Source organism: Erinaceus europaeus, chromosome 10 (assembly GCF_950295315.1).
Source record: "Erinaceus europaeus chromosome 10, mEriEur2.1, whole genome shotgun sequence".
Classification (NCBI taxonomy): domain Eukaryota; kingdom Metazoa; phylum Chordata; class Mammalia; order Eulipotyphla; family Erinaceidae; genus Erinaceus; species Erinaceus europaeus.
The window spans coordinates 78,572,405-78,595,938 of NC_080171.1; the positions used below are offsets into that span (position 1 = coordinate 78,572,405).

The window sequence follows — 23,534 nt, forward strand, 5'->3', positions numbered from 1 at the left end:
AATCTTCCCTACCCTCTCATGTAATATTTCTGTGTTGGAAACATTGCTAGCAACTGGCTAGATGGCTTGGTCTAGTAGCATAAAGCCACCTAGTCAACTTAGTAATACTTTGACTAGTTTATTCTGAGGGGGGAAAAAAAATCTTGTCTGGAAGAAAACCTTGGATTTAAACAAAAATCAAACTGATTTGATGTTTTATACAGTATATAGTTTCAGTTTGCCCAGTCTAGTTAGAAAAATCACTCTTTGGGGGGGTGGGGTGGTAGCACAGCGGGTTATGTGCACATGGTGCAAAGTGCAAGAACCACATAAAGATCCTGGTTCGAGCCCCCAGCTCCCCAACTGCAGGGAGCTTGCTTCACAGGCAGTGAAGCAGGTCTGCAGGTGTCTATCTTTCTCTCCCCCTTTCCCTCCCCTGTGCATTTCTCTCTGTCCTATCCAACAATGACAAGAATAATAACCACAACAATGATAAAACAACAAGGGCAACAAAAGGGGAAAAAAATAGATAACCTCCAGGAGCAGTGGATTCATGGTGCAGGCACTGAGCCCCAGCAATAACTCTGGAGGGAAAAAAAAAAAGAAAGATAGATCACTTTAAAAAAAGAAAAATTGAGTGGTCCGGGAGGTGGCGCAGTGGTAAAGCTTTGGACTCTCAAGCATGAGGTCCTGAGTTCCATCCCCAGCAGCACATGTGCCAGAGTGATGCTGGTTCTTTCTCTCTCCTCCTATCTTCCTCATTAACAAATAATAAAATCCTTTAAAAAAAAAAAATTGAAAGGGGGCGAGTGGTAGTACACCAGGTTAAGCGCACATAGTGCGAAGTGCAGGGACTGGTGCAAGGATCCAGGTTCGAGCCCTGCCCTCTCAATCTCTCTCTGTCCTATCCAACAACAGCAGCAGCAGCAGCAACAACAACAACAACAAAAGATGGTCATCAGGTGCAATGGATTCATATTGCAGGCACTGAGCCCCAGTGATAACCCTGGAGGGAAATATACACTCTCTCTCTTTGATAGGACAAAAAGGAATTGAGAGGGAGAAGGGGAGATAAAGAGGGACCAAGAAACATCCGCAGCATTGTTTTACTGTTTATGAAGTCGTTCCTCCCACCCAACCCCAGGTGGGAACTGGAGGCTTAAACCTAGGTCTTCATGCAATGGTAACATGTGCTCAACCTGGTGTGCCACCACTTAGCTACCAGAAAAATCACCATCTTATGCTTAACACCAATTCTCATTTATAGAGTGGGGTATTTGCCTTGCCATCAGGGCTACAGACCTGTTTTCCATCAAGGGGAAAGAAGTAGAAACAAGGCATATATCTCTATACATTGTTGGATTTTTTTTTTTTTTTGCCTCCAGGGTTATTGCTGGGGTTTGGTGCCTGCACTATGAATTCATTGCCTCTGGAGGCTATTTGTTTCCCTTTTGTTGCCCTTGTTGTTGTTACTACTATCGTTACTGCTTGCCATTGTTGGATAGGACATAGAGAAATCGAGAGGACGGGAAGACAGAGAGAGGGAGAGAAAGATAGACACCTGCAAATTTGCTTCACTGCTTGTGAAGTCGAACCCCCTGCAGGCAGGGAGCTGGGGGCTTGGACCAGGATCCTTACACTGGTCCTTGCACTTTGCGCCATGTGCACTTAACCTGCTGAGCTACCACCCAGCCCCCATATTGTTGGATTTTAATCCAGTTAGCTTAAGATGTCATTTTGCAGAAGTATGTTGATAGGAAAAAGAAGTAAGGGTTGATAACGGCTTAAGATTTCCAACTAAAATGTTCTATTGCAGCCCTGACTAGACTGAGCATTAAAGGCTTTTAATTAAATAATCAGGCACATACAGGAGTTTGTTCAGCGGCTTCTTCGCTTCTTTAGGTACCCAATTTGCATCAGTATATTAAAGTTCTTGGCAGTAGTTGTGTATTTCAGTTTTAACAAATGCATTTTAAGTGGAAAATACATTAAAAAAAAAAAAAGAAAGAAAGAAAATGGGCAGGGGAGATAGCATAATGGTTATGCAAACAGACTCTCACGCCTGAGGCTCCTAAGTGCCAGATTCAATCCCCTGCACCACCATAAGCCAGAGCTGAGAAGTGTTCTGGTGTTTCCGTGTGTGTGTGTGTGTGTGTGTGTGTGTCTGCATCTCTCTCAAAAATAAATAAAATTAAAAAAAAAAAAAAAAGGTTTTGTGGTCTGGAAGATAGTGCAGTGGATAAAGCATTGGACTTTCAAGCGTGAGGTCTTCAGTTTGATCCCTGGCACCACATGTACCAGAGTGATGTCTGGTTCTTTCTCCCTCTTCCTATCTTTCTCATCAATCAATAAATAAAATCTTTAAAAAAAAAGTTTTTAAGTGAGATAATAAAAGTCCTTTTATCTCAGAGAGATAAAAGTCCTTTTATCTCAGGGAGTCGGGCTGTAGCGCAGCGGGTTAAGCGCAGGTGGCGCAAAGCACAAGGACCAGCATAAGGATCCCGGTTCGAACCTCAGCTCCCCACCTGCAGGGGAGTCGCTTCACAGGCGGTGAAGCAGGTCTGCAGGTGTCTGTCTTTCTCTCCCCCTGTCTTCCCCTCCTCTCTCCATTTCTCTCTGTCCTATCCAACAACAACAACAACAATAATAACTACAACAATAGAAAAACAACAAGACAACAAAAGGGAATAAATAAATAAAATAAATATTTAAAAAAAAATTAAAAAAAAAAAGTCCTTTTTAGTTGTGAGGTGAAACCAACATCATGATGACAGACTTTCAAAGAAACACTTAAAAAGGACAGCCAGAACCAGGATCACAGCTGTGCTGTGTGGATGGGTGTGCTTCCTCAGTTCACACATCATGTGCCTCCTCTCACCTGTCTTCCATGGAGTCCTCCCTTCTGTACGGAGAGTTCCTTATTGTTATCTCCATGCGGTGGTCCCTCAGCTCCCCCTCCTCAAGGGAATCCCGCTTGGAATCCCGGTCATCAGACTAAGAAAAAAAAAGGGGGGGTTATTAGATAATTTTCTTCATAGATAAGACTATTTAAAAAAATATTTATTCATTTATTCCCTTTTGTTGCCCTTGCTGTTTTATTGTTGTAGTTATTATTGTTGTTATTGATGTCGTTGTTGTTGGATAGGACAGAGAAATGGAGAGGAGGGGGAGACAGAGAGGGGGAGAGAAAGACAGACACCTGTAGACCTGCTTCACTGCCTGTGAAACGACTCCCCTGCAGATGGGGAGCCAGGGCTCTAACCGTGATCCTTACTCGGGTCCTTGCACTTTGCCCCACCTGTGCTTAACCCGCAGCGCTACCACCCAGCGCTACCACCCGACTCCCAGATAAGAATATTTTTAGTGATACCCAAATCATGCCAACATCCAAGAACAAGCCTTCATATACACATCTGAATAAAATGTTATTAAAGATAAACTTGTCAATATTAAAATTACAAGGCTGTAACCCAGATCCTGGGATGAGAAATTTAAAACCAGTATGTTTATGACAAAATTGTTAAGAGTCTATGCTATGTGTTAGTTGTTTACATGAGCCAAAATTGAGCAGTAAGGCATACTTTATACAAATGCTTTGAGGTATTTCATAAACTTCTTGAAAATACTTATCTAACCAGCAAGAGATAATTTTATCAATGCCATTATGAAATTACTAAACGTTTTCTGAGGTGTTATTATGCAAACCAAGAGATATGTAGAACAGCAGCATTAATTTAAAGGCAACTGATTACTAGTTAAAATCAGGAGATGGTATCACAAATGTACTGATAATGAAATGAGAAAAATTAGTCCAGCTTGCACTAATGATTTTAGGCTTGAAGTACTTTGCTCTCCAAGGAGACACTGTCAACTATATTCAGCTTTAGTATGTTAAAAATCTGTCTTCAATGTAAACTAAGTATTCGAATTGAGCTCACCTGTGACATTTGGAAGTACAAAAGAACTTCACCGAAGGAGCGTTGTTCTAATGGAAAAACGAGGGCAAAGAAATTAAATCTCCTTTAAGAGGGAACCGCGTATGTAAAAAATAGGGCTTACATTTTTTAAGCGTTTTATCTCTGCTTTCTCCTCTTGTTCCTTCCGTCGTTTCTTTTCCTGAAGAATCTCATCTAAAGTTTTCACTTTCCAAGAGTCCTTTTCATCACCCATTTGAGTTAAAACACTGCAGACAAAAAGGAAGCCCAGCTCGATCAGGAAGGAGTGAGGTTCGCCTTGACGCACTGTCGCTCAACACTTGGGTCGAAAGCACTGAACCTTTGAACGCATCAACACAAATCTTAAGGAGTGGAGGGCCAGGCAGTTCTAGTCACATTTCCCTCATTCTTGGGGCCCTCTGTCAAGGAGCTGACGCCCGGCTGATCCGTCATGCGACAACACCGTCACCGGGTTACAAAAGACCGCCTAGGGAAAGCTGTTCTCTAAGGTACCTGGCCTCCCTGGCCCCACAGGTGCTATCAAAACCTATCACCAATACCGCGGGGGTGAGGGGCCCGGCATCCCAGCCTCTTCCCAGGGTCACTGACAACAGGGTAGAGGCGGGGCGTACTCTTCCCAGGGTGCGCGGGTGCTTCAGCCCTGGTGGCAGCCTTCCCCGGTTTCAGTCACGCTAACTAGGGGCTGGGCCCGGCGCTGCCGCCGCCACTGACCCAAAGCCCGCGCAGGCAAAAGGAGGCACAGGGCGCGGGAGATCGCTCGAAGCCCGCTCGCTTCCGAGTACATAGGGGAACCCGTCGCACCGCTCCCAGACGCCCGCCCGGCTACTGCCACTCACCCCAGTGCCGCCACCACCGCCGGTCCCCAAGCCTCAGTAGAAATAGCGCCCGGCGCGCGCCAGAGCGTTGTCATTTCCGGCGCCTCGCGATGACGTAAGCTAACAGGCAGTGTCACGCCACTTCCGGCGCTGCCAGTACTGTAGAAAGGGATAGACATCTGAAGTCTGGACCAGGAAACCCCTCTCCTGCTAGAGGTCGGGACTCTTGGGACCTGAAAACCGACTGTTTGAACTCTGGCTGCGGCGTGTCACTGCCTCAGGCGCCTAGAGGAAGTGGCTCTCAAGCCTCCCCCCCCCAACACACACACAGCATCCCTGTTGTTTGATGCTCACAGGGAAGTAATTGTTTAACGTCCAGATTCCCAGGGCAGAGGAGACGGGAAGAACAGTATTTGTCCACATTTGCTGGACCTGAAGTCGAAAGTGTAATGTGTCAAACTTGGGCACAGAGGGTGAATGGACTTTGTGATCCCTCCCAGAACCAACTTCACTCTCTGGCCAAGCACTTAGGTTGTCTCCCGAGTTGTAGGTGGCAGCGAAGCCTTTCTTTGCTCTTTAATGTTGAAAACAGGTCTGGACATTTCAGCAGCATAAACAAAAGGAACTACACAATGAAGATAAATGTACTTTAATATTTATTTTGCTTTTGCAGAACAAGAGTTATAGTTGTCACCACGGTGGCTTGAATTCAAACAAAAATAACCACGAGGCACCTACAGCATTAGTATTACAACAATACGGTGATTCATCATATTTAACAAAACCATTTTCTAGAAACTACTTATCTAATCACAAATACTGAAATAGTTGGCTTACAGAAACACTATAAAACATTTTATACAATGTACTTTTAGTTCTCCACAGTTTAGCGTGGTATAAAGCAGAATTTGGCTCTGATGACTATGGATGTAATTTCCAACTTTTCCAGTGTGGGGAAGTCAGCCTTCCTGTGGTCCTGCTTCACATAGCATACAGCACCCCTGAGGGTTTAGAGGCAACTCACATCTGTCAACAGTCTAGAAATAGCAAATCAGTGGAATGCCAGTTTTCCTCACAAGAAGGGTAAGTAAAACAGACAAGAATGCTAATACAACAATTTCTGAGTCATTTTGGACTAACTAAGTTTGGATCCAGTAGTCACTGAGTAGGTCTCTCAGGGAAATTAGAAGAAATACATTAGAGACAGAGTGAATATTTCTATGTCCTGGGCTTCACATACTATTGTTCTGTGTGTGGCTTGTTAGCCAGGACAGTTTATTGGCGGAGCTAAGTCCTGCTTCTTCACAAACTGAAAAAATATGATTTGTAGGTTTGAAAGACTGAACTACACTAATAACACCATTATTGAATCTTTCTAGTCCAGGTAAACAGTGAAGATGTTTACATGCCTCAATAGACATATTTCATCTAACGATGAAAAAGCTATGCTGTGTGTCATCCCTAATGGTCTGTCCACATGCCTACAGATGAGTGCCACAGAGGATGTCAAACCCACTGGTTTGGAGAAAGGGATCTTGAATACAGGCTGAATTTTGCTGATACTCTGTGTCAGAATTTTTTTTTATTATGTGATTCACCATGTTTATTCCACTTAGTCAAAGATACACTTAGTATTGTGCAAAAGTATTCTCAGCACTGGATATAGGAAATTTGACTATTGTAATTAAAAGCTTTTCATGGTAGTCATGACTCAATAGTGAGTTCCCCTAAAAACCAGAGATGTGTACATCTCTCAGTATGGATGTAAAATAAACTGAAGACTTGACTCAGAAGTCTCAGTGCGAGATATATATATTCATTTTCCCTTTTGTTGCCCTTTTTTATTGTTGTAGTTATTATTGTTATTTATGTCATCATTGTTGGATAGGACAGAGAGAAATGGAGAGAGGAGGGGAAGATGGGGGGGGGGAAGAGAAAGATAAGACACCTGCAGACCTGCTTCACCACCTGTGAAGCAATTCCCCTGAAGGTGGGGACCCGGGGGCTCGAACCGGGATCCTTACGCTGGTCCTTGTGCTTCGCGCCACTTGCACTTAACCAGCTGCACTACTGCTCAACTCCCATTCTCAGTGTTTTTTATACAAAGGCACGGACAAGGACAGAAGGAATGACCCTGATTGAACAGTGACACTGAGTGCTGGTGCTCATGCAAGTACATCTACCACAGTTTAACAAGAACACTTAATAAAAAGAACCTCCTGCCTGCAATCCTTACATGGCTGGTCAGTCCAGCTGGTCAGGAAACATAGGCAGTGGCTGGCACAGGGGTGAAATGGAAGCCCTGGCAAGGGCAGTGCCAAAGCATGTGGTTTGTGGTCATTGAATGTGGGGCCAGGGAGTCTTTAAAGCAGTTTTGCTGGAAGTGGTTTCATTTATGAAAATTTTATGTTTAGTTCCTGGCTTGTACATCCAGAAAATCAAAAACAGACTGAAAGTTTCTTGGGGTGGTTTGAGGGGAGAGGAATTGAGGGGAGAGGCAGGAGGGGGTGTCAACACACAAGCCATGGGTCAGAAACCTTGACACTAGGAAGCAGGCAGTCATATGAACCAAACTCAAGCATAGGCCCTTGTGAAAATACTGCTGAGACCCCCCCCCCCAGCCCTCCAGGAAGGGGTGTTCTCACAATGGTCCTCAGAGATCAATGCTACATACTGCCCACCCCCAATGGATCCACTATAGCCTTGTTTTGGGAAGAAGCAGGAAAGAAGCAAGGGGAGTCTTCACAGTGGAGGTGGGCTTGTGGGTGGACTGGCACTCCTGCCCTGCACCAGTTGCTTCCAGCCTTTTTTTTTTTTTTCTTTCTTACCAGAACACTGTTCAGCTCTGGTTTATGATGTTGCGAGGGATCGAACCTGGGACTTTGGAGCCTCAGGCATAAGAGTCTGTTTGCATAATCATTATGCTATCTACCCTCCACCAGCTTCCAGCCTTTGTATCATTGAAAAGGCTTCCCTTTGATCCTTGATCTTGGCAAACTTTTCAAGTAGGTGGAACTTAATGAGACATAATTATTGCTCTTTTGTTTCTAGCAGACTGGGTTCCCAGAGAGGGAGGGTTTTCAATTTTCTAGTTGAGAAGCCAACTAGAAAACCAGTGGAACAGTTATGGGAACTGTAGACCTGAGTGGCAGGGCAGGGAGACCAGGGCCATTCTGTCATGCCTGAGAGGCCACAGAGGCTCTGTACTAGCAGCTGGGCCTCAGGCCGCAAGGCTGACAGGAGTCAGGTTGGCTCAACCCCAGACCTGAGACCACAGAAGGAGTGGGATCTCATATACCTGCTGTGAAAGTTGTATCCCATGAAATCCCACAAGGACGAAAGGTCAAGTTGCTGGAAGCCTCAGTGACCCAAGGGCTCAGTTCCTTTGAGGGAACAGAGTGAGCTTCACCTGCCATGCATTCCAGAACCACCTGTGCTTCAGCTATAAAATATGAAACTGTTATTCTGAACACAGCAGAGGAAACAAAAGATTCTTCCTCCCATGCCCCTGCTCACCCCTTCAGAGGAAATGGCCCATCCTCCTTAGAGGATAAGTGGGGTGCTGGGAAACTGAGTGGAGATGGGGGGGGGGATTTCCTGCAGGCAAGCCTGCCAATAGCCTGCTTCAAAGGACAAAAGAAGGTCACATCCCCTAGCACTGAGGAAGAGACACATCAGGTGGCTGACCCCAACCTCCAGCACTGGGGTCCCTGTAGAAGGCTAGGGGCAGAGCCACAGGAGGGAACTTTGAGAAGCATGGAACCTGACAGGATCCACATCTTCCTAAGTGGTACATACCCTGCCTTCTGGGTGTCTTCTGTCATGTCCCAGGCACTCGACTGGCCATGGCCTCCTGTCCCCGAATGGTGGTCTCTTTTTGCTAAGGAGCAGAGTTTAGCTCTGGTAGCTTCAGACAGAAGATATGGGGGTGCTGGACTCAAAAGATCTGGCTCTGCAGTTGTCCCTGGTGGCTATCACCTTTTGAGGACACTGGGCCTGGCCTCTGAGCAGCCAGACTGCACACCATTCTGCACCTGGCAAGTCCACGCTCCCTGGCAGTGGCTCTGGAGTGTGCTGTAGGCAGCTAAGGTCTGGGACCCCCATTTGGCAATGCCACCAGCTCTGGTTGAAACTCCAGGAAAAGAGCAGGAAGGGCCAATTACACCCCCAGGCACCTGCAACTCAACTGTGCCCCTCATGGATGGGTGTGCCTTCACCTGCTTTCGAGGGCGTGGGGAGGCCAAAGACAAGCTCCCCAGGTTCCTGGCTCAGTGGTGTGGCCTGGGGTCCTTGGGGACCAAGGGCTCCATGTCATCATCTTGTGTCCGGATGGTGGCTGTGGCCAGGCTCTGCATGGTCTCCCGCTGGTGCTGCCTGGCCTTGTTGTACAGCAGGACGCCAACTGTGACTAGGACAGTGCCAATGGCTGACAGGCTGGTGACCCTGTTGCCAAAGACTATGATGCTGAGCCAGATGGACAAGGCGTGCTTCACAGTGCCAGCCACGCTGCAACAGAGCATCCAGGAGGTCACGTGGGGCTAGACTTGTGCCCAGGTGGCTTCAGGTAGGGACAGGACAGGAACACAGTACTTCGGTGTGACTGGTGTGGAACTTTACAGAGGCCTGGTCCCATGCTCCCTTGCCCTTACTTTTTGGGGGCATTTTTTTTTTAAATCAGTAAAAATATCAAAATGAAAACAGGAAACATTATCTAGGGTTCACACATGTGCTTTACCTCTCTGACCCAATCTTTATTTTTGTGGTGGGAAGGGGCTGGTGAAGAGACAGCACATGCAGCAATGTGACATGGCCAAAGCTGCTATCACCATGTTGACTTCATGGCCTACTAGTGACATGAGCTAATTTCTTCCTATTTATAAAATCTTCACGCACATGCACACACACATTTTTTTGAGATAGTAAGAAAAAAGACGAAAAGATAAGAGAGACAAAAGACCTCAAAACACTGGTCCACCATTCATGAAGCTTGCCTTTTATATGCTGCCCCTACATGGTGGCTGGGTAAACCAGCTCCTGGCCCCCTCTCCTGCCTAGTAAACTGGGTTCTCACTAAATGGTCCAGGTTCAGGTAGGGACGGCAGCATGTAGTGGTTATGCTGAAAGATTCTCATGTCTGAGGCTCCAAAGTCTCAGGTTCAATTCCCTTCACTACCATTAGCCAGAGTTGAGCAGGGCTCTGATAAGAAATAAGTAAATAAGTAATTAAAGTAAAAGGTCCAGGTAGGGAGGACAGTAGCGCAGCCGGTTAAGTGCAGGTGGCACAAGGCACAAGGCACAAGGACTGATGTTAAGGATCCCGGTTCCAGCCCCCGGCTCCCCACCTGCAGGGGTGTCACTTCACAAGTGGTGAAGAACGTCTGCAGGTGTCTATCTTTCTCTCCCCCCCTCTGTCTTCCCCTCCTCTCTCCATTTCTCTCTGTCCTATCCAACAGCAATGACATCAATAATAACTACAACAATAAAACAACAAGGCCAACAAAAGGGAATAAATAAATAAATATTAAAAACAAAAAGGTCCAGGTACGTAAGTGAAGAGTGAGTGGAACATTGAGCTCACCTCTGAGGTTCCAGAGCCATGCCAGTTGGCATGGGAATGGTCACAGAGTTGGGGTGCAGCTATTCAAACTCAGAGTGATAAAGGAAGACAGAATTAAGAAGGAAGTGCCTCACTGCAACTGCACTGCAGGCCCCCGTGGTCTGTGGCCTTGCACTGGGTAATGCAGAAAGAAGGCTCAGTGTGGGGGCCAGGCCATGCCATTTCTAACAATAGAGGACTGGGGGACAGAAGTGCACGTATGAGGGCCTGGGTCCCATCCCTGGTGCTAAACAAACAAACAAGGACATCTTCTAGGGGGAACCATTCAAGTTGGTTTTCATGCCGTGGGGCCACAGGATTTGCCATTACAGAGACCTTTTTGTAAAGATGCCCAGCTCTTAAGTTCCTTAGCGGCCAAGGACATGGGTGTGTGTGCGCCTGGGGGTGGTGTGCTCACCTGAAGGTCACTGGGGAGATCTTCCCCATGAGTGCATAAGCAGTGACGCTCTGCAGATGGAACAGCACGCCGTCCATCAGCAGCAGCAGCATCACATCTTGGCTATAGCTGAAGCTCTTTCCGCTCCTCCCAATCACTGGCAGGTCCTAGAGGCAGAACAGAGCAGATGTTGAGCTGGTTCCCCAGAGACACTTGCACCTGTGCCCTGAGGCTTGGGAGGGTAGATGCACACTGCTAACAGAGTGACACCTGGGCAGCCCTGATCACGTTTAAAAACTTATTTTTTTTGCCATCAGGGCACTGTACATGTGATATTCTGGTTCCCTCCTCTCTTTCATTAATAAATAAATACGAACAGGAAGGGGTAAATAGCATAATGGTTCTGCAAAGAGACACTTATGCCTGAGGTTCCAACGTTCAATCCCCTGCACCACCATAAGCCTTCTTCTAGAAGAAGAAGAAGCATAAGCCTGAGCTGAGCAGTGCTCTGGTTAAAAAAAAAACAATATATATATATATATATAGGCTGGGGAAATAGCATGACATTTATAAAAGAAGACTTTCAGGAGTCAGGCGGTAGCACAGTGGGTTAAGCACACGTGGTGCAAAGTGCAAGGACCAGCATAAGGATGCTGGTTCAAGCCCCCGGCTCCCCACCTGCAGGGGAGTCGCTTCACAGATGATGAAGCAGGTCTTCAGGTGTCTGTCTTTCTCTCCCCCTCTCTGTCTTCTCTATTTTTTAAAAAAATATTTATTTATGTATTTATTCCCTTTTGTTGCCCTTGTTGTTTTATTGTTGTAGTTATTATTGATGTCATTGTTGTTGGATAGGACAGAGAGAAATGGAGAGAGGAGGGGAAGACAGAGAGGGGGAGAGAAAGAGGGACACCTGCAGACCTGCTTCACCGCTTGTGAAGTGATTCCCCTCCAGGTGGGGAGCCGGAGGGCTGGAACCGGGATCCTTAAGCAGGTCCTTGCGCTTCGTGCCATGTGCGCTTAACCCACTGTGCCACCAGACTCCCCCCCTCCTCTATTTCTCTCTGTCCTGTCCAACAATGATGACATCAGTAACAATAATAACTACAACAATAAAAAAAACACAAGGGCAACAAAAGGGAATAAATATAAAAAAGGACTTTCTCTTATTTTAAAGCTACCTTTTATTTTTTATTAGCTTTATTTATTTATTGGATAGAGACAGCCAGAAATTGCGAGGGAAGGAAGAGATAGAGAGAAGGGAGAGAGGCAGAGAGACACCTGCAGGCCTGCTTCACCACTCATGAAGCTTTCCCCTTGCAGGTGGGGACCAGGGGCTCAAACCTGGGTCCTTGTGCACTGTAATGTGTGCTCAACCAGGTGCACTATCACCTGGCCCCAAAAGAAGACTTTCATATGTGAGGGACCAAAGGTCTTATGTTCAGCACACCTTATGCCACAGCACTGCAGTGCTCTCTGGTAAAAAGAAGAAAAAAAAACTTTAAAAAGTCCTATTTAGGGAGTTGGGGGGTAGCACAGCAGGTTAAGCGCAGGTGGTGCAAAGCACAAGGACTGGCGGAAGGATCCCGGTTCAAGCCCCCGGCTCCCCACCTGCAGGGGAGTCACTTCACAGGCGGTGAAGCAGGTCTGCAGGTGTTGTATCTTTCTCTCCCCTTCTGTCTTCCCCTCCTCCCTCCATTTCTCTCTGTCCTATCCAACAACAATGACATCAATAATAACTACAACAATAAAACAACAAAGACAACAAAAGGGAATAAATAAATATATTTTTAAAAAGTCCTATTTAAGGGTGGGGGTAGATAGCATACTAGTTAAGTAAAGAGACTTTCATGCCTGAGGCTTCAAAGTCCCAGGTTCAATTTCCAGCACCATTATAAACCAGAGCTGAGCAGTGCTCTGGGAAAGGAAAAAAAACCCTACTTAAGTAATTTATTAATACAAGAGTGAAGGATGGAAAGGAAGAAGAAATAATCAGAATATCACTCTGGCACTTGTGATACCAGTAATTGAACTCAAGACCTTGTGCTCCTGAGTCTAAATGCTTTACTCACTGTGCCATCTCCCAGTCCACAATAAATACATCTTTAAAAGAAAAAGAAATGGACACTGGTGTACTTCGGTTAAGTGCACAACTTACCATGTACAAAGACTTGAATTTTCAACCCCTGCTCCCCACCTGCAGGGGTGAAGCTTCATGAGTGGTAAAGAAGGTCTATAGGTGTCGGTCTCTATCCCCCTTCCCCTCTCAATTTCTGTCTTATCAAATACTAAATAAAGAAGCAAGGGCCTGGAGAGATAGCTCACCAGGTAGGACGCCTATACACCAGGCATGTGACCCAGATATGAGCCCTAGCAATAAATGGGAGGTGCTATAGCAACAGAAGAAGGAAGGAAGGTTTGGCACTGTGATATCCCCCTCTCTGCCTTTTTAATCTGAATGAAAACATGGCTCAAAGTGGTGAAATATGTAAGGCCCTAGTAAAACAGCAAAAAAAAAAAAAAAAAAAGAAAGAAAGAAAGGGGGGATTCTAATACATCTACAACCTGCATGGACCTTGAAGACACCGCTGTGTGCCTTAATTCTGCCACAAAGGACACATACTTGGGGAGGTTCCAAGAGATATCCCATGAGTGATGGGGACTGAGGCTGCCCCTGCACAGATGTCAGACACAAGTTGCCCCAAAGTTGTCCCAAGGTTTGTTTGGAGCTAAAGGCACTTTGGAAAAAGCAGGTGCCAGAGTGTGTGTGTGTGTTAGGGATGGGGGGCAGATGGAAGATGACCCCTATGCCACAATGATCAGACATTCTGATCACCTAAGACAGTGCATAGCCATGTCTGAACACCCTCCTCCTCAGTCCCCAGGTTAGAGCCACTTCTCTCCAGTCTCCTGTCTGTCTGACTGGGGTCACAAGACTCCCTGACAGTGCATCAATCAGCCTGAGTGCTGCTCTGCTGCTCTAGCCTGGGCTTAATTCTCTAGCACTGGGGGGCCCTGGGAAAAAGGTGGAGCTTGTCCCCAATGCAAAGAAGCAGAGGAATTGTAACAGGAACATTTTATAACAGGAGTTGGCTCCCCCATTCTCTTCCTCTGTAAGGCTCACGGCTAACTGTACAGTGAGTGAAGCATACATGCAGCAACAGGCCACCCAGATATCATTCTGCTCTGGCCTCACCAGAAACCCTGAAGCCCAGGAGCTGGGGTCCCTCTTCTGACTCACCATGAAGAAGATCCAGGCAGGGACCAGCATGGCCACAGCTGCCGCACTGGTGTAGAACTGCAGCTCCGCAGCCCTGTGGGTGACAGAAGGCTTTCACCCTCCACCCTGGCCATAGGGAAATGCCAAATACCCCAGCACCCCCTGAAAGGCTGGGGCCTCACAGCCAACCAGCTTGGCGACCAAAGCTACATAGCAGATACAACTGAGCTCAGCATTAAGGGTCCTGGAGCCAGCAGCTGAAAATAGGTGCTTCTTCCTTCAGGTTTTGGGAAAGCCTCTTTTTAAAAAAATTTTTTTATTGGCTAGACAGAAATAGAGAGGAGAGTGGGAGATAGCGAGGGAGAGAGAGACAGACAGACAGAGACACCTGCAGACCCACTTACTTCATGGCTTGTGAATCGTTCCCCTTCCAGGTGGGGGCTGGAATCTGGGTCTTTGCACATGATTAACAATTGTGTTCAATCAAGTGTGCCACTGCCTAGCACCTGGGAAAGCACTTTTTTTTTTTTCTCCAGGGTTATCGCTGGGGCTTGGTACCTGCACTACAAATCCACTGCTCCTAGAGGCCATTTTTTCCCCTTTTTGTTGTTCTTGTTCATCGTTGCTATTTTTTAATTATTGTTATTGCTGTTGTTGTTGGATAGGACAGAGAGAAATGGAGAGAAGAGGGAAGACAGAGAGGAAGAAAGAAAGTTAGACACCTACAGAACTGCTTCACTGCGGGAGTCGGGCGGTGGCGCAGCGGGTTAAGCGCACGTGGCACAAATCGCCAGGACCTGCGCAAGGATCCCAGTTCGAGCCCCCGGCTCCCCACCTACAGGGGAGTTGCTTCACAAGCGGTGAAGCAGGTCTGCAGGTGTCTGTCTTTCTCTCCTCCTCTCTGTCTTACCCTCCTCTCTCCATTTCTCTCTGTCCTATCCAACAACAACGACATTAATAACCACAACAATGTTAAACAACAAGGGCAACAAAAAGGAAAATAAATAAATAAAAAAATAAATTAATTAATTAAAAAAAAATTAAAAAAAAAAAAAGAACTGCTTCACTGCTTGTGAATTGACCCCCCCTGTAGGTGGGGAGAAAGGGACTCGAACAGGGATCCTTTCCCCGTCCTGTGCTTTATGCCATGTGCATTCAACCCACTGTGCTACTGCCCCCCCCCCCCCCGAAAGCACTTTTTTTTTTTTTTGCCTCCAGGGTTATCCCTGGGGCTTGGTGCCTGCATTACCAATCCATTGCTCCTGGAGGTTATTTTCCCCAGGTTTTTGCCCTTGTTGTTACTTTTGTTGTTATTGTTGGATAGGACAGAAAAAAATCAAGAGACGAAATAAGGAAGAAACAGAAGGGGAGAGAAAGACAGGCACTTGCAGACCGGCTTCACCGCTTGTGAAGCAACCCCCCCTACAGGTGGGGAGGCAGGAGATTGAACTGGGATCCTTACACAACTCCTTGTGCTTCCAGCCATGTTTGCTTAACCTGAGCTACATACACGCATGCGCGCGCGCACACACACACGCACACGCACACACACACACACACACCCCACTCTGAGAAAGTACTTTTTTTTATATTTATCTACTTTCCCTTTTGTTGCCCTTGTTTTTTATTGTTGTTGTAGTTATTATTGCTGTTTTTGTTGATGTCATCATTCTTGGATAGGACAGAGAGAAATGGAAAGAGGGGAAGACAGAGGAGGAGAGAAAGATAGACACCTGCAGACCAGCTTCACCACCTGTGAAGCGACTCCCCTGCAGGTGGGGAGCTGGGGACTCGAACCGGGACCCTTACGCTGGTCCTTGCGCTTCACGCCTTGTGCACTTAACCCACTGCGCTATGCCGGACTCCCAAGAAAGCACTCTTTTTTCCTCCAGGGTTATTGCTGGGCTCGGTGCCTGCACCATGAATCCACCGCTCCTGGAGGCCATTTTTCCCCCTTTTTGTTGCCCTTGTTGTTGTAGCCTCGTTGTGGTTATTATTATTGCCATTGTTGATGTTGTTCATTGTTGGATAGGACAGAGAGAAATGGAGAGAGGAGGGGAAGACAGAGAGGGGGAGAGAAAGAGAGACACCTGCAGACCTGCTTCACTGCCTGTGAAGCGACTCCCTTGCAGGTGGGGAGCCGGGGCTCAAACCGGGATCCTTACGCTGGTCCTTGCGCTTTGTGCCACGTGCGCTTCACCCACTGCGCCACTGCCCGACCCCCAAGAAAGCACTTTTAAAGTCAGCTTCAGGGTGTAGTCTGGGAGGTGATGCCGTGGATAATGCACTGATTCTCAACCATGAGTTCCCAAGTTCAATCCCTGGCAGCATATGTACCAGAGTGATGTCTGGTTCTTTCTTCCGCTCCTATCTTTCTCATGAATAAATTCTTAAAAATAAAAATAATAATAATGAAGTCAGCCTCAGGCACCATGGGGAAGGTGCCAGGTCTATAGGTCATCAGACCCAAGAACTGCACTCCCAATACTTACGAGAACCTGTACTTGTCTCCGCTGAGGAGCTTTTTGGAGAAGACATTCTGCAAACTAGGGGAGAGAAGAGAACTTGTTAGAGCAGAGCACTAGAAAGTGGAGCACCACATGCCCATCCTAGAGGATGGCACTTCACTGGGAAACAGGTGGCATGCCTCACCCTATTGCTCTTTCCTTTCTTCCTTACCTTCTTTCCTCTTTTTTTTTTTTTTTTTTTTTGGTAGAGGAAAAGAAGACAGGAGGAGAGAGAGAGAAAGAGAGAGAAAGAGAGACCACCACACCAAAGCTTCCTTCAATGCATTGGGGGCTGGGATTGAACCTGGCAAAGCATCATGCTATACAAGTGAGCTCCTTTGCTGGCCCAGGTGGGAAAACCTTAGCACTCTAGTGAAAGATGTGTGAGGCTACCTGGCACCAGGGTATCAGAAGGTCCAGTCCCCACACTCTGTGTCTGCATGAAATCCTCTTGAGAGTGGATTTCAAGAGTTCCCACAAACCAACAATTGCCATGCACAAGGGACCCATGTGTGGGAGCAAGAGGCAAACCTGACCATTCCAGAAGGTGAAGAGTCAGTAGAACAGCATGGCCATAGCTGGACCATAGCTGGACAGGACAGACTGACTGCAGGAACATGCCACATGGCAAGTTAGGATACTCATCAAAGCTGGCTTTCCCCAAAGCCCAAGAGGGTGGCTAGATGTGATCTCTAGACTCCAGCTGGAGGGTTTGTTTCTGTCTTGTTTTGGTGGCAAGGATTGTACCTGGGATCTCACACATGCATGGAACGTGCTTTGCCACTGAGTTACATTTCTTTCTTTCTTTTTTGTTTTAAATATATATATATTATTTAACGGAGCACTGCTCAGCTCTGGCTTATGGTAGTGCAGGGGTTTGAGCCTAGGACTTTGGAGCCTCAAGTATGACAGTCTCTTTGTATAACCGTTATGCTATCTACCCCTGCCCTCTGAGTTATATTTCCAACCCATTTTTTATTGTTGTAGTTATAATTGTTGTTGTTATTGATGTCATTGTGTTGGATAGGATAGAAAGAAATGGAGAGAGGAGGGGAAGACAGAGAGGGGGAGAGAAAGATAGACACCTGCAGACCTGCTTCACCACCTGTGAAGTGACTCTCCTGTAGGCGGGGAGCCGGGGGCTCGAACCAGGATCCTTATGCCGGTCCTTGCACTTTGCGCCACGTGTGTTTAACCCACTGCGCTACCGTCTGACTCCCTCCAACCCATTTTTTTTAAACCAGAGTCCTGGTCAGCTCTGGCTTATGGTGATGTGGTAAATTGAACCAGGGACCTAGGAGCCTCAGGTGTGGAAGTCTGTTACATAAACTGCTGTGCTACCATGCCAACTGATGCCTCTTTTTGCTTGTTGTTTGAATGCAGATACTTAGTTGAGATCAGACAGAAACTTGCTAATGTGGGTATAGAACTCTTTGGAGGGCTGGGGTTCCTTCTCTATGCTGGGAGTCTTTGCTTAAAGGACCATCAGAGACTCAAAAGAAAGGACAGTGCTGCGAAGTTGTGGAGTACTGGCTTCTGGGGAGAGGGGAAGAGAGGAAGTAGTGGGCACTGTGCTCAGAAGCAGTGGGCTGAGCAGAGGCCTGGCTGGATGGGACGTGGCAGGGAAACACCAGTGCCGAGTGTCAATTATGGCACACAGGAAGTGTTCTACTCTTTTTCCAGAAGCAGGAGAAGCAGAAGTGCTACCAGCCACCCTGAAGGACAGGCTCTGGGCAGCCCTGCTGGAAGCCCAGGCTAGTTGACCAAGCTGAGCTCCTATCGGCAGCCAAAGTTCTTTGAATGTGGGGCACAGCCCAACCATCCTACTAGGGATGGGTGCTGGGACACCCAGGGGCAAGTGGTGGTACATCTGGTTGAGTGCACACATTATATGCACAAGGACCCAGGTTAAAGCCCTTGGTCCCCACTTGTAGGGGGAAGCTTCATAGGCAGTAAAACAAACCTGCAGGTGTCTTTCCCCTCCACTCCCAATTTCTCTAGGTCAAATAAAAATAAATAATAAAAGTATCTCATTTTTTTTTTTTTATTGCCACCAGGGTTATCGGTGGAGTTTGGTGCATGAAAAACAATGCACTGCTCCTGGTGGCCATTCCCCAACGCTCTTTTTAAATTTTATCCTGGATAGAGGAATTGAAAAGGTATGCTGAATCAAAGTAAAGGACTCGTGTGTGTGTGTGTGTGTGTGTGTGTGTGTGTGGTTTCAGGACCTGGAACATGATGGTGGAGAACCTAGGTGGGGGATTATAGTCTTATGTGGAAAACTGAGAAATGTTACACAGGTACCAACTACTGTATTTTACTGTTGACTGTAAACCATTAACCCTCCCGATAAAGGGAGAAGAAAAAAAAAAGAAATTGAAAGGCAATGGGGAGATAAACAGAGAAAGAGAGAAACCTGAAGCATTGCTCTGCTGTTCGTGAAGCTTCACCCCTGTAGGAGTGGCCTTGGGTCCTTGCACATAGAATTGTATGTACCACAATCTGGCTCTCAAAGAATTAAGACTGTGTATTATCTAATTATGGCTCCTCTTTTTTTAATTTTTCTTTACCTTTTAGAGAAAGGAAGGGAGACAGAGAGAAAGAAAGGGGTGATGCCACAGTACTCTTTGCATGTTGACCCTATGTGGTGGCCAGGGGTCAGAACCTGGGTTCTCATACATGGCCAAGTGTTCACTAATGGGTGAGCTCTCTTCTGGTCCCTGGCTCTACAACCACAGGAAGTAATTCTTCTTCTTCTTTATTTTTTTAAAAAGATTATTTATTAGAAGGTAGCAGGAGAGATAGAAAGAACCAGACATCATTCTGGTGCATGTGCTGCCAGGAATTGAACTCAGGACCTCATGCTTGAGAGTCTAATGCTTTATGCATTGTGCCAACTCCTGGACCATCACAGGAAATAATTCTAAATTATCCAGGAGCTAAGTATCCCACATATGAAGAAGTAAGTGGGCACTGTGTGAGACATTGCAGCCCCCAACTCCCACAACTCACCAGTCCATGATGTTGGTGGACAACGCGGCTGAAAACCCCAGGACGTTGAAGCTTATCTCGGTGGCTGTGCACAGTGCTAGCCCACCCATGACTGGGACAAGGGAGAGGTTGACCAGTAAGCCTGGAATGGATCGCACAAGAGACACACGAAACCCCTGGGGTCAACTGCATTTGAAAGGTAGAGGGCAAAAGACAGGAAAAAAAAAAGAAAAAAACAGAGGGAAGGACACAGACTACAACACTGCTCCACTGCTCATAAAGCTTCCCTGTTCTGGTGCTACTATGTGGAGGCCAGGGCCTCAAACCTAGGTTTTTGAAGTGTGTATTCTCCCAGGTGAGCTAACTCTTGGTCCTAGGTTCTTAATAAAAATACAGCAACTAGGGGCTGGGGAAATAACATAATGGTTATACAAAACTTTTCTTTTTTCTTTCTTTTTTTTGAATATTTATTTATTCCCTTTTGTTGCCTTTGTTGTTTTATTGTTGTAGTTATTATTGATGTCGTTGTTGGACAGGACAGAGAGAAATGGAGAGAGGAGGAGAAGACAGAGAGAGGGAAAGATAGATACCTGAAGACCTGCTTCACCACTTGTGAAGTGACTCCCCTGCAGGTGGGGAGCCAGGGGCTCAAACCAAGATTTTTTTTTTTTTTAAGATTTTATTTATTTATGAGAAAGATAGGGGAGAGAGAGAAAGAAGCAGACATCACTCTGGTACATGTGCTGCCAGGGACCGAACTCAGGACCTCATGCTTGAGAGTCCAGTGCCTTAGCCACTGTGCCACCTCCTGGACCACTCAAACCAAGATTCTTATGCCAGTCTTTGCGCTTTGCGCCACATGCGCTTAACCCACTGCGCTACCGCCCGACTCCCTATATAAAACTTTCATGCCTGAGGCTTTAAGGTCCCAGGTTCAATGCCCAGCACCACCATAAGCCAGAGCTGAGCAGTGCTATGGTAAATGATGATGATGATAAATAGATAAATGAGTCAGGCGGTAGCAAAGCAGGTTAAGCGCAGGTGGCACAAAGTGCAAGGACTGGCGAAAGGATAAATAGATAAATAAGATAACTACAGCAACTCAAAAGTCATGACTCCTCACAAAGGCATATGATAGGCTATTTATCTGTGCAGGCCCATCTGCAAATTGACCAGACAAAAGCCCTGTGGCCAGAAACTGTGACAGCATCCCAGCCCAATACTTGTCAGCTACAAGCTGACGAAGGGGACAGAATGAGATGAGATTCAGGCCACTTCCTGCTCCCTAGAATGGAGAGTCACAGATCCATCTGAGGGACTTTGCTCTAAGCAGGTGGGGGTCACTCCCTGTGGGGTCTTTATCATCCTCTAGTGCCTCCCAAACAGATCTACTTCTGTGTAATTCTATCCAGATTTCCTACTTCTATCAGGAGCCAGCTAGCTCACTCATCTACTATGGCAGGAAACCAAGTCAAAGTGCTGAAAAGTGACTGAAAATCAACCCTTTCCATATGGTTAGGCCTCATCTTGGTGTGGGACTAGATAGTTTTGTTTCATGTTTCTGACTTTCAGGAACTATGTTTCTAGGCTTGGACTTGGTCTTCTGATGTTGATTTTTTTTCTTCTCTCATGTTGGGGATGGAAGCCAGGAACACAGGGAAGACATGTGCCACTACAGAGTGTTATGGCTTGGCCCAAGTAACTTTCTCCACTTCCTATTTCCCCAGCTCCACAGGTGCCTCCAAGATAAGTCCAGCCTATCCTGACATTGCCAGTTTAAGATACTGCCCTTTGTGCAGCAGGGGAGAAGATTCAACTGGTCGAGTGGCAAACTTCTTTTGTGGCTGAAGTTCCCAGTTCAATTCCCAGTATTGCATGTAGCAGAGTGGTGATTGACTTTTCTCTCTCCTTCTTTCTGCCTTATGTAAAACTCTCTCACATGCAATAAATAAAATAAAATCTAAGGGACTGCGTAATGGCACATCTGGTTGAGTGCACATGCTACAATGCACAAGGATATAGGTTCAAGCCCCTGGTACGCACCTGTAGAGGAGAAACTTTACAAGTGGTGAAACAGGGCTGCTGTCTGTCTCTCTTAATTTTTTTTTTTTTCTCCAGGGTTATTGCTGGGCTCGGTGCCTGCACCATGAATCCACCGCTCCTGGAGGCCATCTTTTCCCCCTTTTTGTTGCCCTTGTTGTTGTAGCCTCGTTGTAGTTATTATTATTGCCATTGTTGATGTTGTTCGTTGTTGGATACGGCAGAGAGAAACGGAGAGAGGAGGGGAAGACAGAGAGGGGGAGCGAAAGATAGACACCTGCAGACCTGCTTCACCGCCTGTGAAGCGACTCCCTTGCAGGTGGGGAGCCGGGGCTCGAACCGGGATCCTTATGCCGGTCCTTGCGCTTTGCGCCACATGCATTAACCCACTGCGCCACCGCCCGACCCCCTCTTTTAATTTATATTTATTTCATTTATTTATTTATTTACTTTTTTTTTTTTCCTCCAGGGTTATTGCTGGGGCTTGGTAGCTGCACCACGAATCCACTGCTCCTGGAGGCCATTTTTCTCCTTTTATTGCCCTTCTTTTTTTTTAATCATTATTGTGGTTATTATTGTTATTATTGATGTCATTGTTGTTGGATAGGACAGAGAGAAATGGAGAGAGGAGGGGAAGACAGAGAGGGGAAGAGAAAGATAGACACCTGCAGATCTGCTTCACCGCCTGTGAGACCACTCCGCTGCAGGTGGGGAGCCGGGGGCTCAAACTGGGAACTGGGATCTTTATGCCGGTCCTTGAGCTTCGCGGCATGTGTGCTTAAGACGCTGCTCTACCGCCCAACCCCCATTTTTATTTATTTTTTTAATTAAAATTTTAAATATTTATTTATTTATTCCCTTTTGTTGTCCTTGTTGTTTTATTGTTGTAGTTATTATTGATGTCGTCGTTGTTGGATAGGACAAAGAGAAATGGAGAGAGAAGGGGAAGACAGAGAGGAGGAGAGAAAGACAGACACCTGCAGACCTGCTTCACCGCCTGTAAAGCGACTCCCCTGCAGGTGGAGAGCCAGGGCTTGAACCGGGAACCTTATGCCCGTCTTTGCACTTTGCGCCACGTGTGCTTAACCCGCTGTGCTGCCACCTGACTCCCCCTTTTATTTTTTTTAAATAATTTATTTATTCATTATTGGAGAATGGGCCCACTGTCCTGAAATGTCCAGGCCATTGTTTCCATGAGATCTGACCCCTAACTCTCCCTTCAGGTCATGAGAAGTGCTCCCCCCTCCTGGAATTTATGATGGCTGGACCCCCCGGACATGGGCACTTTTCTTTTTTTTTCCTTTTTTTTTTTTAAATTTATTTATTTTCCCTTTTGTTTCCCTTGTTTTTTCTTTTCTTTTCTTTTCTTTTCTTTTCTTTCTTTCTTTTTTTTTTTTTTTTACTGTTGTTGTACTTATTACTGATGTCATCGTTGTTGGGTAGGACAGAGAGAAATGGAGACAGAAGGGGAAGACAGAGAGGGGGAGAGAAAGACAGACACCTGCAGACCTGCTTCACCGCCTTGAAGCCACTCCCTTGCAGATGGGGAGTTGGGGCTCGAACCGGAATCCTTATGCTGGTCCTTGAGCTTCACGCCACCTGTGCTTAACCTGCTGCGCTACTGCCTGGCTCCCTCTTTTTTTTTTTTTTTTTTTAAGATTTTATTTATTTATTAATGAGAAAGATAGGAGGAGAGAGAGAAAGAACCAGACATCACTCTGGTACATGGGCTGCCGGGGATTGACCTCAGGACCTCATGCTTGAGAGTCCAGTGCTTTATCCACAGCGCCACCTCCCGGACCACCTTTCTTTTCTTTTTATTAATATTTATTTTCCCTTTTGTTGCCCTTTTTTTTTTTATTGTTGTTGTAGTTATTGTTGTTGTCATCACTGTTGGACAGGACAGAGAGAAATGGAGAGAGGAGGGGAAGACAGAGAGGAGGAAAGAGACCTGCTTCACCGCCTATGAAGTGACACCCCTGCAGGTGGGGAGCCAGGGGTTCAAACCGGGATCCTTATGCTGGTCCTTGCGCTTT

The 23,534-nt window shown here is 46.5% G+C and overlaps 2 protein-coding genes across 17 annotated transcripts in view; both read right to left on the minus strand.

Annotated features, from left to right (window-relative positions):
* LOC103119232 (cyclin-dependent kinase 11B) overlaps positions 1 to 4,900 on the minus strand; it is a 38,124-nt gene extending 33,224 nt beyond the window's left edge. For 2 of the 3 annotated variants that reach the window (XM_007529494.3, XM_016191018.2), the window contains exons 1-3: positions 4,772 to 4,900; positions 4,039 to 4,162; positions 2,858 to 2,973 (exon numbers count right to left, since the gene is read on the minus strand). In XM_007529494.3, coding sequence (XP_007529556.2) covers positions 2,858 to 2,973; positions 4,039 to 4,162; positions 4,772 to 4,845 — 314 coding nt within the window. In that variant the 5' untranslated portion in view covers positions 4,846 to 4,900. Of the gene's footprint in view, positions 1 to 2,857; positions 2,974 to 3,917; positions 3,965 to 4,038; positions 4,163 to 4,771 lie in introns of all 3 variants that reach the window. The other variant, XM_007529495.3, reaches the window with a different exon arrangement.
* Positions 4,901 to 5,389: 489 nt separating this feature from the next.
* SLC35E2B (solute carrier family 35 member E2B) overlaps positions 5,390 to 23,534 on the minus strand; it is a 47,042-nt gene continuing 28,897 nt past the window's right edge. For 13 of the 14 annotated variants that reach the window (XM_016191034.2, XM_060199870.1, XM_060199869.1 and 10 more), the window contains 5 exons: positions 19,480 to 19,600; positions 16,453 to 16,506; positions 13,982 to 14,054; positions 10,765 to 10,910; positions 5,390 to 9,256 (listed from right to left, as the gene is read on the minus strand). In XM_016191034.2, the coding sequence (XP_016046520.1) occupies positions 9,019 to 9,256; positions 10,765 to 10,910; positions 13,982 to 14,054; positions 16,453 to 16,506; positions 19,480 to 19,600 (632 nt within the window). In that variant the 3' untranslated portion in view covers positions 5,390 to 9,018. The other variant, XM_060199872.1, reaches the window with a different exon arrangement.